The sequence below is a fragment of the Saccoglossus kowalevskii genome, chromosome 2, assembly GCF_978046115.1.
Source record: "Saccoglossus kowalevskii chromosome 2, keSacKowa6.1, whole genome shotgun sequence".
Taxonomy (NCBI): domain Eukaryota; kingdom Metazoa; phylum Hemichordata; class Enteropneusta; family Harrimaniidae; genus Saccoglossus; species Saccoglossus kowalevskii.
In genome coordinates, this window is record NC_140642.1 from 38,742,350 (window position 1) to 38,759,853 (window position 17,504).

Sequence of the window (17,504 nt, forward strand, 5' to 3'; positions counted from 1 at the left end):
ACATATCATTTGAATCATAATTCCAACTTTATAAAAACTCATTGTTTAGAGCTGTTTTTTAAAATAAAAAATATTTTCATTGTATTTTTGTGATATAATGATTGTTTACAATACAGAAATTGTGTTTGTACATTGTGATTTGTCAATGGTAGATGGATGAGGAGTTCTTCATATTTTTTCTTCTTCAAATTACAGGATCCAAATGTTAAATTAATTCGAGACTTGAGATCAGAAATCTCCAAGCTGAGAGCCATGTTAGCTGGTGATCTGGTAAGAATTTTAATTCTGTCTGTGTAGGTACTGTGAAACATGTCTATTGTTATGTCCCATTGTCTCTATATTTAGTGTTGTACTTGTATTAGACATAATTTATTAGGAATTTGTTTTGTCAATCTTCATAAAAATTGATGTTCCTTCTTTCTGATTATAACCATTTGTCATTCTTTGATAGGCATCTGCCAAGTCACCGAGACGAGAAGCAGAAATGGTTGATAGACTGCACGAAAATGAAGCAAGGGTGAGTGTTGTTTAAATTTGCCATATGGGGTTTTTTTCAAGCTGGGTGAGAATCAAAATTATGAACAAAGCCATAGTCATGTTACATCAATAAAATGAAGTTGAAAGCGCTTCAAGCATAAATTGATTTTTCATATCCAAAAAGAAAATATTGAGTTTGTGGAACTTGCCAAAAATAACCAATCTTATCCTTTTCACCACCAGTTCCCTCTTTTCATTCCAAATTCACAAAAAAAGTCCTGTTTATAGTCTGCACTTTCTTTCAGAAGATTGGGCAAAAAAAAACTAATTTTTTGAGAAAAAAACACGAAAATATACTCAAATCTGTTGGCTTCAAAATTAGGGTTCATTTCCGGAAATATTGAAAAATATAAGAAAAAAGTGCAGAAAAATCTGGGCGAGAAAGTCTGCTGGTGAAAAGGTTAAAAGAATGTCTGCAGTCAAACCAAAGCAGTGTCTTACAGTGGATGTCAGTGACCAGACTAACACCTTACTTTTATCTCCACAACAGCGCCATCAGGGATGAACTAATAAAAACATTCTTTTTTATTGCAGCTCAACTATGCATTATATACATACATATTGTACTATATTGTAATCAATCTAAAAATTTATTTATTAAAATATTCTGAATACATTTTCAAAGGATTCAAACGTGAACTTTCTAAAATTGACACAATGCATAAATCAAACTTCTTATGTTTAATATTTATTTGACATGTATTCTGAAATTAATTATAACCACTCCAAGTGAGTGCTGTAAGGTATTGCCAGGGTAGGTTATTTAAATACAAAAACACAAAATATTTACATATACACTGTATGTAAATCTGGGGGAAAAAAACCTTAGGAAAATGCTTTCTTTGCATTTTAAAGTTTGTATAATGATTAAAATTCAGAATGACAACATCTGCAGCTTGCCTCATTGTAACGTTAAGATAAGACCACACTGATTTTAAAATAATTTTATGTGTATTTATTATTTCATTATTAAACACAAGATTCTGAGTATAAATTTACATAATTCATAAAACGATATCATTCAGTGACAACCCTCGTTTGATGTTATATCCTAGTATCGTGATTGACATTTAATTTGAATACATTGATACATGTCATATTAAGAAAATCATAAAAGTTTACTTGTATTTGATGTGATTTTTTAAACCAATTTTTTTCAATTTTAGGTGAAAGTTTTAACAGAAGAATGGGAACACAAATGGAGAGAGACAAAAAAGATTATGAAGGTAAAATGTATATGATGTAATCTACGAAGCACATAGAGCATGTCAAGAGAAACAACAATTGCAGTCAAAAATTTTTTGAAAAAACAAAATCCCTGTCTAAGTAATGCAAGTAATGATGGAAATGAACAAAAGGAAGGTTGTTAACAGTTCTGAGGTGTACTTATTCAACACTCCAATTACTCTTTTTGACAATTTTTCTTTTCACCTAAATGTTTATTATGCAAGTCAAGTTGTTTATATGAATGACCATGTTTTCGCACATCTGTGTAATTTTTAACAGCACAGCAATGTTTTGTCACTAGAGTTCATTACTTAGTTCATTACACGCAAAAGTCTATTTAGCATTGTATTGTATGTCTATTTAACTCATTGGTGTTATTACTATAGGAGTCCACATTAGCTCTGCGAAGGGAAGGTTTAGGTGTTGTCTTGGATTCAGAACTGCCACATCTGATTGGAATTACTACTGAAGATTTACTGAGTACAGGAATGAAGTTGTACCACCTCAAGGTAAGTATTAATATATGTTCAAAGTGTGTACAATGAAAAGATATAATATGGTAGTATGCGTATATGTACACAGATTTGTTTTATTGATCTTTGCTGTTTTTGTTCCAAAAAACACTATGCTGTCAACTTTTTCTAAAGTGCCTGAGTCGATTTCATTCAAAATTGTCAGGTTTGGTTTCTACCCATTTCCTGTATATATCGGTATTTCCGGAAATGTTTTGCAAAATATCTTTACATTTTTACAAAATTGCTTTACATTTTCACAACGTACCTAACATCCTTGTTGTTACAGGAAGGATTGACCACCGTGGGACGTGATGATGCCGAACAGAAACCAGACATGGGTAAATGTAATTTCTGCTTATTCAAAAAAAAAAAAAACATTTATCAAATTACATGTAGATGCATTTGGTAATACATTCATTGGTTAGAAGCTAAAAGCCCTTTCAATCAGGAGAAACTTGGTCAAAAATCAAAATCATCTATTGGTTATTTGCTGTCTTTACTGCAACAATTCCCATCATGCATTGCTGTTCAAATTTTGCTATGAGTGCATGCCTAAAACAACTAACCTAAGAGAAATACCTAATTGGATCACATGCTGTGATAACACAAGTAAAGTAATAATCCTATGAACACAATGGCTATACAGGAATCAACTCAAGTGCCCAGGCTCCTAAATACTTATTCTCACTGGTTTGTAGAATATTTTTGTCGTACTGTAGAATACTTATTTTGACATACTGTAAAATACTTATTTTTGCCATACTGTAGAATACTTATTTTTGACATACTGTAAAGAACCGATTTTTGCCATAATGTAGAATACTTATTTTTGCCGTACTGTAGAATACTTATTTTTGCCATACTGTTCAATACTTATTTTTGCCATACTGTAAAATACCTATTTTTGCCGTACTGTAGAATACTTGTTATGGCGTACTGTAGAATACTTGTTATGGCGTACTGTAGAATACTTATTTTTGACATACTGTAAAATATCTATTTTTGCCAGACTGTAGAATACTTATTTTTGTCGTACTGTAGAATACTTATTTTTGCCGTGCTGTAGAATACTTATTTTTGCCGTACTGTAGAATACTTATTTTTGCCGTACTATAGAATGCTTATTTTTGCTGTACTGTAGAATGCTTATTTTTGCCGTACTGCAGAATACTTTTTTTTGACATACTGTAGAACACTTATTTTTGCCGTGCTGTAGAATACCTATTTTTGTCGTACTATAGGATACTTATTTTTGACAAACTGCAAAATACTTACTTTTGCCGTACTGTAGAATACTTATTTTTGACATACTGTAAAATACCTATTTTTGTCGTATTGTAGAATGCTTATTTGTGCCGTACTGTAGAATGCTTATTTTTGCTATACTGTAGAATACTTATTTTTGACATACTGTAAAATACCGATTTTTGCCCTACTGTAGAATGCTTATTTTTGCCCTACTGTAGAATGCTTATTTTTGCCGTACTGTAGAATACTTATTTTTGCCATACTGTAGAATACTTATTTTTGCCAGACTGTAGAATACTTATTTTTGCCGTACTGTAGAATACCTATTCTTGCCGTACTGTAGAATACCTATTCTTGCCGTACTGTAGAATACTTATTTTTGCCGTACTGTAGAATACTTATTTTTGCCGTGCTGTAGAATACCTATTCTTGCCGTACTGTAGAATACTTATTTTTGCCGTACTGTAGATACTTATTTTTGCCGTACTGTAGAATACCTATTCTTGCCATACTGTAGAATACTTATTTTTGACATACTTTAAAATACCTATTCTTGCCGTACTGTAAAATACTTATTTTTGCCGTACTGTAGGATACTTGTTTTTTCTCTACTGTGGAATTCTTATTTTCACCATATGGTCAATCAGTGAAAAATAGTTGTGTGTGTGTGTGGGGGGGGTGGGGGTGGGGTGGGGTTGTAATCAAAAATTTATTCCAGCTAAAATTATGTTGAGACATTGTTTTGTTCTGAATAATTGTTTTATTATATTTCTAGACTCAACATGTATACAGTGTATCATATTCATGTGTATTTATATCAATGCTAATTATACATTTAACAGCACTATGGGCTATTGACATTGAAAAAGAACACTGTATATTTGAGAATGACAATGGAGTAGTGATTTTAAGACCACTACCGAGAGCTGAATGTTCCATCAATGGTCAACAGATAAGTCAACCAACTCCTCTTACACAGGGTAAGTTCCTTTCCGCCATTCACCAGGCCCAGTGTGGTGCCAAATCATATGACATATTACATTGCATATCATCTAGTGTATCGAGTCGCGCCATACTATGTAGGAAATAATTTGCATTATAAAAAATCTTTTTTTAGCTTTGTTATCTTCGAAGAGAATAGCTAGTCATTTGACGGTTTGTTTTTCTCTCATATATGGATATTTTAATACCTTGGATTGAGCTCTAGACATTTATGGTGAATATTTTTATAATTTGTGGTTAAAGTTTTTGTTTCACTGCCGCTTTCTGATATTACTGTCTATGAAATGCTGCCTGCAGAGCTGTTGTCACTATCATAGCATTAGGTCATTTGTAAGTTTATACTCACAATACAAGTTTATGAAATAATAATCTTTGCAGACATACAGATTATGAAATTATATATTATTAATATTTATTCACAGGTTGTGTGGTTCTTCTTGGTAAGACGCAAATGTTTCGATTCAACCATCCTGTAGAGGCCGCTCGGCTCAGAAAGGAACGGAAATCCAAATCCATGACTGACTTGGCCAGATCTACTGAGAGTCTCTTGTCTGTATTCAATAGTCCAGGGTAAGGTCCAATTATTCAATAGTTCAATACAAATTGTGGCACCAAAATTTCGCAGGAAAAATGCATCCACACTGGGAAGGAGCATTAAATATCAATCTGCTTACAAACTAAAGCACAGTGTTCTAGCAGATATTATTCAATGAACAGAAAACAACAAAATGTTTAAATCTACTCACAGAATACTACTACAGAAAGCTTTCTAAACTGAATACCAACAAGACTGAAAATTTAATGCAGTTTTATTAGTTAAGCGGAAATGCCTCTTTGTCTCAAAACATGTATTTGTGCTTCAAATTAAATCTTTGGATAAGAGGCATTTATGTTTAGACTAAGTTGTTACAGTCCAGAGATCAAATTAAACTGGCTAGCCTACCTTGCTGAGTAATGGGATCTGAATACAAACAAGACATTTGTAAGTGTTTAGGTTTTGCATTAAAGTATTTTATTTTGTCTGAAGTAGAATTTAATGTGAGTGTAGTAGTATTTTATTACTTTTACACATCTATTGGTCAAAATTGTGAATTAAAACATTCTCTATACATATACTTAAAATTTTTCAGTATTTAATAAAAACTCTATGCAGGGGGAGGGGGTGTCATACATCTATAAGAGAAAATTACTTTACTTGCAATTATTTAAGCCTCAAGATAATAAAATAATGTGTCTGGAACTTCATTTTGAAAAATTCACAGGGTGTGTGGTGAAAAAGGTTCTATCACAGTGGTGATAGAATGTGTTCTGGCATGAAAACTTGCATGTGCACATCTACTTTAAAAACCCACCCATGTTCGTGAAACTGTATCCGCTTTAAAGTTATTAGTTTTAATGTAAACTCAAATCAGTTTTGTGATGCTTTTCAGCATGGAACTAGAAAAATTGCAAAGGGCTGAATGGGAAAGACTGGAAGAAAAAAGGTAAGTCTCACTATGCTTTGGTATCATAATTATTTCTATGTACTGAATTTATGTTTATGCTTTGTAGTATGTTATGTTATGTTTAAAGCTGGATTATCTGTCAAATTTGTTGTCTCATGTACGTATGTAGTAAAATGAGCCATGAATTGAAAACAATTGTTACAGTATTCACAACTTATGCGTGTTAGAACCTGAATGATTAATCTTTTATCTTTAACTAAAAACCTGACATGCAACACTGTTTTGAATCCTGGTTTAGAACACACTGTTATCAAATCCGATATAACATGTATAAATATATAAAATTAAAGGACAGAACAACTTGAATAGATGTGTTTATCAATCAAATCCCCCAATTTGCTTCTTATCAAATTTTGATTTAATGAGTAGGTCGCATTAGAGCATTGAGTGATTGTGAGTAAAAGACATCAGTTTCACATGCTATTTGATAGATTTCCTAACAACTTCTAACCCAGATATCTTGTGAACTCTTGCATACTACTACATGGCGCATACATTGAATGCTACAAACAAAATATATTTAATAATACAACTTTACAATTATCAAGTGTATGTAATGTATCATAGCAAATTTTGACCTTTTGAATTTTAGTTTGAACTTTCTGTCCAATACATGCCAATCAAGTGACCTTTTTAGTTGTGAAATGTTTTTCCTTGATTTTTGTTCACAGACGGCATATTGAAGTGTTGGAGGATAAACATAGACAAGCTGAAGATGCTAGATTGAAGGAACAGGGTTTACGAGAAGATGCACTGCGTGGCCAGATTAGTCAGCTCGAACGGCTGCGACAGGAAAGTGAACAAGCCAAGAAAGAAGCACAGCTTGAGCAAGGAAAGATCATCAAGGAGCAGGAAAGATTAAAAAGACAAAGTGCCGATTTTCTGAAGCAGATGGAGGATTATCAAAAACAAATGGAAGACTACATGGAAGAAAAGGAGAAGTTTGAAGAGGAAAGGCTACATGAGAAGTCTGCTATTGAGAAGGAAAGAGAGGACTTTATACAAGAACGGGATTTAGAGCGGCAGAAACTGCAAGATGAAAAAGATGAAATGAAGCTGAAGATCAGCCAAGAAATGGAAAGATTAATGGAGATTGAACAGTCTCAGAAAGAAGCAGCCGAAAAAGCGAGGCAAGCGATTATCAGTGAACAGCAGAAGCTTGAGGAGCACAGACGACAACAGAAAGTGAAACTTGATGAAGAGTTTAAAAGACTTGAAATGCAGGAGAGTATGATAAAAGAAAGTGCGAGGGATTCAGAGAACGAAATTGCTAGGAGACTGGAAGTGTTGCAACAAGAAAGGGATAAAGAGTTGGAATTGATTGAGGATGAAAGAAAAAAGTTGGATGAATTACAACTACAGCAAGAAACGGCACGCAAAATTGCACTTGATATTGAGACCGATGCGATGCTAAAACTGAGAGAGGACAGTGAAAAACTTTTAGAAGCTAGAAAAGAGATTGAGAAACTGAAACAATTGCAAATACAGGAGATAAGAGATGTGGAGGAAAAAATTAAAAAGAAAAGAATTGCGCTTGGTCAAGAACTGGAAAAACAGAGAAATCATTTGGAAAATGAACGCCATGCTCTAAGTGAAAAGGAAGTGTTACTGAAACAAATTTTAGAATTAGGAGAGTATGAGACAGACGAGGAGAAAAAAGATATTGAAATGGAGTTGCAGTCACTGCAGGAGGAGAAAAAAAAGTTAGATTTAAGGGAACTGCAATTGAATGAAAAGGAACAACAAGATTGCTTAACGATTAATTCGGAATTGAGGGCACTGGAAGAGAAAAAAGAAACAAACCAAAGACAGTTGAAAGAAAAGAATGAAACACTTAATGAAATGGAAACAGAAAATTTACTCTCAATACAAAAAGAAATTTCAGAGAAAATTAAAAACTTAGATGCAAGAAGGATGAAAATAGAAGAGGATGAGGCATTGCTAAGGGAACTGAAAGGTAAACATGAAAGTACTATTACCAAGGCAATAGAGGATAAAAAAATACTAGAAAAGGAACGTTTACAACTGGTGGATTTGGAGAAGCAACATGATATGAATACTGAAATGGCCTTGGCTGAGATTGACAGGCGGAAAGTACAGCTGGATGAAGAGACAGAGAAAGAGATGGTGATTATAGAGGAAAAAAAGAAACAACTTGAACAACAGCATGAGGAGATTCAGGTGGTGCCTGAAAGTGAGTGGAATGAACCAAGATCGATTCAACGTAAAGCAGTGTCTGTGTCTACTGTAGAGGACCTCAGAGAAATGTCAAATCTCTATGACGAATCCAGACAGAGAGCTCAGGACAAAGAGTCTCATCAGTTGGAGGAGAGATTCAAGGTAGGAGGGGTGAGAAGTCAAAGTATTAGGTGATTTAATTAATCTTTTCACCAACAAACTTTCGCACCAAAATTTGTCTGCACTTTTTTTTATTATACTTTTCATTATTTCTGGAAATAAACTCTAATTTTGGAGTCAATGGACAAAAATTGAGTCACTTTTTGGTTTTTACTCAAAACAATTTGACTATTTTTTTGTCTCCTCTCTTCTGAAGAAAAGTGCAGACTATAAACTGGACTACAAAAGAGATAACTGATTGTGAAAAGGTTAAAATTGGATCTACTGCTATATTATTTATTCAATATATTGTCTTTCTAAATCGATTTCATATCAGCAGTGAAACTTACATGTTAGTGTCAAGTCACATGACTGAGGGAGGTCACATGATATTTTGCGGCACTAATTTGTGGAAATTACAAGTTGCAAATGCATACATACTTGTTAAAGCAGTTTTCTAATTTTAGAAATTACATGAACTTGAGGAACAGACAAACAGAGCCGAATCTGAACTTCAAAGAAAAAGACAAGAATTTGAAATCCAAAGGACCAAAGAAATCGAAAGAATTAAATTAGAAAAATATAAACTACAGGAAATGGAGGACCAAGAAAGGTAATTATAAACTTAATATGATATTTTTTTTACCCTATTAAGTTTTTTTAATTTACAGAATTTTGGTTTACCTGAATTGGGGGGAAAAATTAGATTTGTAAAACTGTGGAAAAGTCATACAATTTATACAAGTTGCTGAAAATTATCAAAGATTGTAATAAATTGGTGTTTTGATGACATCACAATACCATGATAGTTCTGATTTCTTGGCCTCCTGTATGCCATGGATAGAATAAGAATACCATTGTCGTGTTGAAACATTTCTGGAGAACTTCCTAGATGAATTTGTAGCTTTCAACTATAGAGGGCCCTGGTCAACAAAATATGGTGAATTTGTATTATTTAACTCTAGAGGGGGCTATTCTGAAAAATAGTAGTGGAATTCTGGTGTTAACTTATATTCCTCCTTATCGCTTAGGATCAATGAATTAATTGAAGAGAGAGTGAAGAAAAGACTGTTTGAAGAGAAGGTACAACGGGAAAAACAGTTACTGGCAGAAAAAGAAAAGGAGAAACTAGATAGAGAAAAAGAAATCCAGCGATTAAAGCGAGCACATAGACGAGAACTTGAACAGTTGAAAAAAAAATTTACTTCTGGGTAGGTGCCATCAAAATAACTGCTACCATTTATCTATTTGTAGTAGTTTAAAAAGCATCACAATATCAACAGTTTTGTTTATTCACTTTAACGCTGTATTAAGCACAGTGTTTGATATTGATCAAATGTCTTGCAAGATTTAATCTAGTGCTAGTGAAGGATAACTGCACAAATAATTAGAAACAAATTGTCTACATAATCTATACCTGCAAGTGTTTTCACTAGTCTGTGTGTGCAGTGACATTCATTTCTATCACAAGTGTTCAATGTAAATTACAGTATTCAATGTAGATTACAGTATTCAATGTAAATTACAGTATTCAATGTAAATTACAGTATTCAATGTAAATTACAGTATTCAATGTAAATTACAGTATTCAATGTAAATTAGTGTTCAATGTAAATTACAGTATTCAATGTAGATTACAGTATTCAATGTAAATTACAGTATTCAATGTAAATTACAGTATTCAATGTAAATTACAGTATTCAATGTAGATTACAGTATTCAATGTAAATTACAGTATTCAATGTAAATTAGTGTTCAATGTAAATTACAGTATTCAATGTAGATTACAGTATTCAATGTAAATTACAGTATTCAATGTAAATTACAGTATTCAATGTAAATTACAGTATTCAATGTAAATTACAGTATTCAATGTAAATTACAGTATTCAATGTAAATTAGTGTTCAATGTAAATTACAGTATTCAATGTAGATTACAGTATTCAATGTAAATTACAGTATTCAATGTAAATTACAGTATTCAATGTAAATTACAGTATTCAATGTAGATTACAGTATTCAATGTAAATTACAGTATTCAATGTAAATTACAGTATTCAATGTAAATTACAGTATTCAATGTAAATTAGTGTTCAATGTAAATTACAGTATTCAATGTAGATTACAGTATTCAATGTAAATTACAGTATTCAATGTAAATTAGAGTTCAATGTAAATTACAGTGTTCAATGTAAATTACAGTGTTCAATGTAAATTACAAGTGTTCAATGTAAATTACAAGTGTTCAATGTAAATAACAGTGTGCAATGTAAATTACAAGTGTTCAATGTAAATTACAAGTGTTCAATGTAAATTACAAGTGTTCAATGTGAATTACAAGTGTTCAATGTGAATTACAAGTGTTCAATGTGAATTACAAGTGTTCAATGTCAATTACAAGTGTTCAATGTCAATTACAGTGTTCAATGTGAATTACAGTGTTCAATGTGAATTACAGTGTTCAATGTGAATTACAGTGTTCAATGTGAATTACAGTGTTCAATGTCAATTACAGTGTTCAATGTCAATCACAAGTGTTCAATGTAAATTATTTTCATTTTCACTGCAACACATAATTATTCATCTTTAATTAGCACTTTTGCTCAATACCATATACCACCAGATGACCATAGAATGTTCTTACATTTTATTTTGTTTGTCTCATTCAGTGAGAGTTCAACTGGCAGCAAATCCAATCCATATGAAGGTCTAAGGGTGAGTGTTCTTACTCATTGCACTTAACTTGAGAAAAATTTAATTGAAAGCCCTTGCAATTTTGACAAACATAAGATTGAAAATGAAATTTGAAAGCTATGGCATATGGAAGTGTGTTCTGATGTTAGATGTTCACTTGAATGCAGTAGTAACATGTGTAAAATAGTCACACTATAAATGGGAAGTTTTATAACCGGTAATAACTATACTGAAAACAACTAAATAGTCTGGTGTACATCTCATACTGATCTCAAAAACCTCACATCGAATATTGATAATTGAATTACTTATCATTTCAATTGCTTTGAACAAAATTGTTGTCAAGATACAACTCTGTAGATTGTTGATGTTTAGATTTGACATTTTATATTTTACACCATTTGCATCTGACTATCCTATATAACTCACATCAAGCTAAAGGTAGCATGATGTTGCATGGATTAAATTGTTGGCTAAGTAAGCTGGACATTACCAATAATTTCTAACATATTTCTCGTGTTTGCTTTTTCATGGAAATAACACTTTTGTGTTTACAAAGTGATCACACTGATAGATAATTCAGTTCTGAATTGTGACTTCATTATTGTTGACTTTATTATTGTTGCTTTCGACCAATATAAAGTTCATTCTGTTACAAATGATATTTTTTGCTAAAACAATAAATACAAAATTAATACTGAAATTCTGTAAAATTTATCTATTTTATTTAATTAAAGGCGCAGTGGTTGTCATGTAGCTTGTTTGAATTTTGTGAAAAACAAACAACATCTTTTACACAAGTTGTGTTGTCATGACTACCACCCTTTAATGGCTACTTGTAATTGACGTTAGACTTATGGAAATCCATCTTTTTCTCATCCTCTGTTTGATGCATAAAGTAACTCTGTTTTCTAATTCTGATTTTATTTTTCATGTAGAATCGTGATGCTTTACCAGAGTCTCAGCCACCAAGAAAGATGCTGAGTGAGGTAAGTTGAGCTAAACTGGAAACATCCTGGTTGGTTTTTTTCCAACATCTTTTGATGTATACTTGAATATTGTGAATCATTTCATTTTCATGACTGCACATTTTTACCATTTTGTTGTGAAAGTCATGACAACTTGTCTCGTAGGACCGCTATAAATTTTAACCTGCTGCAAAATTTTAGAATTTTTGCTGACTTGTGAAATTTACGAAAAATATTGAAAGCATATAAATTATTTAAATTGAATTGGTATATATTTATGTATCTAGCACTGACAATAATAGAATTTACCATTCCATAAAAATCTGTATCTGCATTAGTTCCTAAACAAAATTAACCCTTATTTAGAGTAAACTACCTCACCAACATTTACATTTTATTACATTATTTACACCTTCATTGGTTGCACGCAGAAGCACTCTATAGCGTGAATACAAAAGTTCTTACAGTGTGAAATGTATTTTGTTTTAGACTTTCCTCAGGCTGTTCTCTCCTTAAATTATTAGTACAACTATTAGAAATGTATAACAGTAAGGTTATTACAAGAATGCCACAAATTAGTTGATATGCTCGCCTTCGTGCATACCCCGGTACTTTGTGATATTCTCAAGGTAACCTCCTAGTATTGCATTGTTCATATTTTTCAATGCTAAACCAAGTTCATTCTGTACGCTGTATAATAAGGTATTGTATTATTTTAATTACAGCCTAATTTGCATGCCAAGCCGTTAATTGAACACCGACGTCCCGTAGAGAATCCTATCAATATAAAAATACTAAGATATATGCTAAGAGGTCACGGTAGAGACTCCCATCATGAGTTTGAAGTAGAAGTAAGTATTGCACTTCATGTACTGCAACAAACATTGCTAAATACTATTACAGGAATTCCAAGTTTATATAAACTCGTATTCTGGATGAATAAGCAACTATGAAATTTGTTGGTCATTGTCATGACTGGTATGTTAAAATGTTATTAAAATATGAAATTGTGTTTAGTAGACAATGTATATACGGCAATTATCACTCTTCAAGTGTTAACTACTGTAAATCCAGATATTGTTGCTTTCATAAGACCTTGTTTGAACTACACCCTCAATATACTATAGTGTACAATTGGTCCCACTTCATAGATGACATGTTTGAAGCTGAATATCTCTGTGAACTCAAACATGTGTAGTTCTCTTCATCACAAACCACACTTGCTACTGATAATAATAATAATAATAATAATAATAACTTTAGTACAAGTTTCTATCAGTTGATAGCGATAAAGATTAGTTGTGATAACTACTACTACAAAAAGAAATTAAATTTCTGAAGATCATCCTGTGTTTCATGTGGAAATGTCAATGTACTATGTCAGGATACATGTCGAAATGTCATGAACCATGGGTTCATGTTTCAAAGGTTTATAATATTCATTAAGAATAGATATATTTTGTTTATAGCTATTATCAGATGTGTTTTATGAATAACATATTGAAGCATAAGCAAGCATATTTAAAACAATGTGAGCATGATATTCTGTTGGTGTCATTTATGAACAGTGTCTGTAATAAATGGACACACCACAATATATCATGTTCAATATGATGTAAACAATTTGTACACATAGTATTGTCTGTTTACACACAATTTGAATGGTTTCTGTAAAACGGCGATGATGCTTTAAAGCGAGCCTTCTTTCTATTTTGTATGCAGAAGACTGCTCTGCTTCTAAAATAAAATACTAATTCATTGTGTTCACAGGTGTCAGTCTTAGATGATAACTGGGTTGTATACAGAAGGTATCGAAAGTTTCGAGAACTTCATGAAATGATGAAGGCTGTGTACCCTGAGGTGAGTTCATTCTTTTCATAGTTACATGTACATTGATGTTATCTGTCAAACCTCTTAGTCATCCCGACATCCCAAACTTGGTAAATAAGATGCTGCCATTGTCAGTTTAGTGCCACCTATAGACTTCATTAAATAAAACTTCTGTTTATTTAATTTGCTCATTTGCATATTTAATTCATTTTAATTCAGTCTTTTATTTTCGTCTGTCCAATGTCTTTCTGAGTTTTGTGTGCACTCTTCCCTTGTGCCATTGCATTGATTATACACTATTACATTTCATTCACAGATTGGTGCATTAGAATTTCCTCCCAAAAAGTTATTTGGTAATAAATCTGAGAAAGTTGTGTCTAAAAGAAGAGATAAGCTGGAGGTAAGTATGTATAAGATAATTTGTGTGTATACTAAGGAATAACAGTTCACAAAACGTAATTTCATATTTTCAATGATACACAATTTAAACATTTCCCTAATTATGTTATTGTTCTATGAAATCCACCTTGATTGAAGTATACACGGTAATGTAATTTGTGATTCCATCATGTGATCTTTGTCAATCTTGCTTGAAATAACAATATAATAATTTGACAGTCTGTTCTAATTATATTATCTCATGTGGGTTTTTTTTTTAAATGATATATTTAAAATAAGTTTTCTTGTCTTTGTCTGCAGAATTATCTTCGGAGTTTCATCCACGTTTGTCTAAGACTCCCGTCCAGTCCGTTATCACCAGGTGATGGCAAGATATTATCTAAACACACTCTGTGTGATTTTGCTCCGTTCTTCAGACAAGGTGCCTTTGAAACTACTAAATATAGTACTTCATAATAAATATGTATCTCTTATGTAAACACCGTGCCCCTTCCCTTCCTATCCAAGGTAACAGTTGGCATTTGTATTCCATATCTCGTACACCTTGATTTTTACCGGTAACTTATTTATAAACTTTCTGAGACAATGTATATTAAGTGTAAATTACAACAAAAACACCTGTTTGTGTTAGTTTATGAAGTTTGTATTTTTATGCATGAATTACTAATATTTTGTCAAACTATACCACAAGTTATTCAAGTGTTGCGATAAAATCTGGTTTTCAAAGCAGACTCAATCATTGTCAGTTGTATAGACATTTTAGCAGCAAGCTCATCACAGAACAAAAGAATTTGGATTTATTTTTAATTTATTTAATAACGGATATATTATTTTTACCCCTCGGTCTTAACGATGCACCCTGTATCAATCCTATTGAAGTAACCAAAGAATTAAAACTTAACCTTAAATGAATCTTTTGTTCTACAATAAAGTGGGAATGACATTAGTACATCAATACAAGTTTAATTAATTCTTGAAGGTTATATACATATTAAATTAGTTATAAAAAAAGAAAGCTCATTTGTATATATGATATATTGTATATTTTGATAAGGCTGAAGGTGGATTTGGAATGGTGGAAAGTGAAACTCATTTGGATTGAAATCTTTAATAATAGATATTGTACATTTCCATATTTTATTGAAAACAGTTTTTTTTTTTAAATTTAAAATTTGCATTAAAAGCCACACTGCCTAGTTGCATGAACATTGCAAAAGTTGAGTTTTCAGAATATGCCGACTGGTGGGAATCATCATGCACCCACCACCCAAATGCTTTGACAGTTCAGAGTACATTAATTAACTTGTTAATTAACAAATTGCTGCTTTTCATTGTCGTTAATTTATTGATGTCTGCATTTTAATGAAGTGTCTTTTAATTTAATAGTACATGTACATTGAAACCTGTCTAAGTCAATCAATTTCGTTATTTTTCCGTTCTCTAAACTTGATTAAGAACGGTATATTACATTACATACTGATTCTATTTTTTTCACATGCATTTTGGCTATCTATGAAGGGTTTAAGCAGATCATGTGATAATCATATACTGTGGAATACTTTATTTTCGCTGGAATTAATTTTCGCTGAAAAGGCTTTTTGGGCGTTTTGCTTGGAATTTATTATCTCTGAATTTTCATGAGTTTAATGTGAAATATAGGGGAAAAAGTATATTCGCTGGATTTTAATTTCACGGAATCATCCCTTCAGCGAAAATAGCGAAAATAAAGTATTCTACAGTACCTTGTATATGCTATGGGAAGTGTGCCCTCACATAAGGGTTATAATTTCCCACATCATGTCGCCAGGTTTTCATGAATCAAAACGAAACACGTCATTCAAAATTGTAATTACATTGTGGTAAAATTGTAATTACATAGATAAGGTATATGATAAAACCTTTATAGTCTAGATTAGACCGAAACATTTTAATATTTAAATAAACAGGTTTCACTATGATGTCAAAATAACACAATCACTCCAGACTTATGTAAGTCTTTTTGCATTTGATTGGTTTTCAATAGTTTTTACTGATGTCATTTTAAAGTTTGTTTTTTGCATGCATGATCCATGTGAATTTTAGTTGTATGTCTGATACTAACGGGTCTGTACACAAAGCAGTATTGTCACAATTAGTCACGTTCATTTTTTTGAATGGTTTATTCTCTCATAGGCTCTAAAATGTACAAATATGGACATACAGTAATTAGGTGAATTTTCTCATTACGCAATGGCACATTGCTTGGGCATTGATATTTGTATTCCATTCCACGCAGGTGACATATTTGATGTTTACTCTTCAAAACATTTATCTAGTGATAACTTAAAAATTGGCAATGGCCGCCATCTCAGATAACTGTTGCATAGCACCAGTCAAGCAAAAGCAGTCACAATACAAGTTTCACAGGACCACAAGATGTTGCTTTTCTATGCCATGTAGAGTGAAGGCCTGTAAAATAATTATACTGTGTTGTTTACCACAATAACAAAAACAGTTGCTACTTCCTTATCAGTCAGACATTGTTGTTCCCGGAGATGGGTAGATGGAAAAGAAAAACTAATTCACGTAATCCCTGAAAAAAAATAATCCTGTTTTTAAGAATTAATGTGTATATGTATTGCCATTGGTGAATGAAGGATGTATACACCATGGTGGGCTATACAGGCAAAAACATACCAATGAATGTGAGAGTGCCCTCTATGGTTTGAATTAAATTTCATTTGTTTTTGTATGGCAAAGGGTTTAATGGAATATGTTTGGCAGGTGATGGTTTTGTCTGTACGTCACAAAGCAATATATCTGTCGCACATTTGTGTGTGTTTAGGTTATTGAATAATTTGAGAGAATGTATCTGTAGAATTATGTTTATTTGTTGAATAATTTAATTATTTTTAACCTTGCACTTTTTCTTGCACTGTAATCTTGTCATATCTTGTTTTAGTGTTCACATTTTAAGACAAACTTTCTTATCAACATACCCTGAGACTCGACAATAACCTGTAACATACTTGTAGTGTATGGGAAACTGGTGCTTTCTTGAGGTATTCATCATAGAAATATTTTATAAAGACGAGAAACTTTGCATTTAATGTTTGAATTATTTATTAATAAAGAAAAAAGGACAACAATTGTCTCACTCATTATAGAAGTGTTGCACATTTGATGGAAATTGAGGCAGGGGAGGAATTATCTGGAAGTGTAGACAGGAAACAAAAAAAAACTATCAATTTCTGCCCCAAGAC

At 32.0% G+C, this 17,504-nt stretch overlaps 1 protein-coding gene across 1 annotated transcript in view; it reads left to right on the plus strand.

The window, feature by feature from the left end:
• LOC100375963 (kinesin-like protein KIF16B) overlaps positions 1–17,390 on the plus strand; it is a 43,934-nt gene extending 26,544 nt beyond the window's left edge. The window contains exons 14-30 of the mRNA XM_006815729.3: positions 196–270; positions 452–517; positions 1,704–1,763; positions 2,151–2,273; positions 2,566–2,617; positions 4,370–4,507; positions 4,952–5,099; positions 5,960–6,013; positions 6,706–8,374; positions 8,839–8,984; positions 9,403–9,582; positions 11,041–11,086; positions 12,004–12,054; positions 12,759–12,884; positions 13,804–13,893; positions 14,180–14,263; positions 14,563–17,390. Of these exons, the coding sequence (XP_006815792.3) occupies positions 196–270; positions 452–517; positions 1,704–1,763; positions 2,151–2,273; positions 2,566–2,617; positions 4,370–4,507; positions 4,952–5,099; positions 5,960–6,013; positions 6,706–8,374; positions 8,839–8,984; positions 9,403–9,582; positions 11,041–11,086; positions 12,004–12,054; positions 12,759–12,884; positions 13,804–13,893; positions 14,180–14,263; positions 14,563–14,718 (3,264 nt within the window). The 3' untranslated portion in view covers positions 14,719–17,390. The remainder of the gene's footprint in view (positions 1–195; positions 271–451; positions 518–1,703; positions 1,764–2,150; positions 2,274–2,565; positions 2,618–4,369; positions 4,508–4,951; positions 5,100–5,959; positions 6,014–6,705; positions 8,375–8,838; positions 8,985–9,402; positions 9,583–11,040; positions 11,087–12,003; positions 12,055–12,758; positions 12,885–13,803; positions 13,894–14,179; positions 14,264–14,562) is intronic.
• Positions 17,391–17,504: the final 114 nt, after the last annotated feature.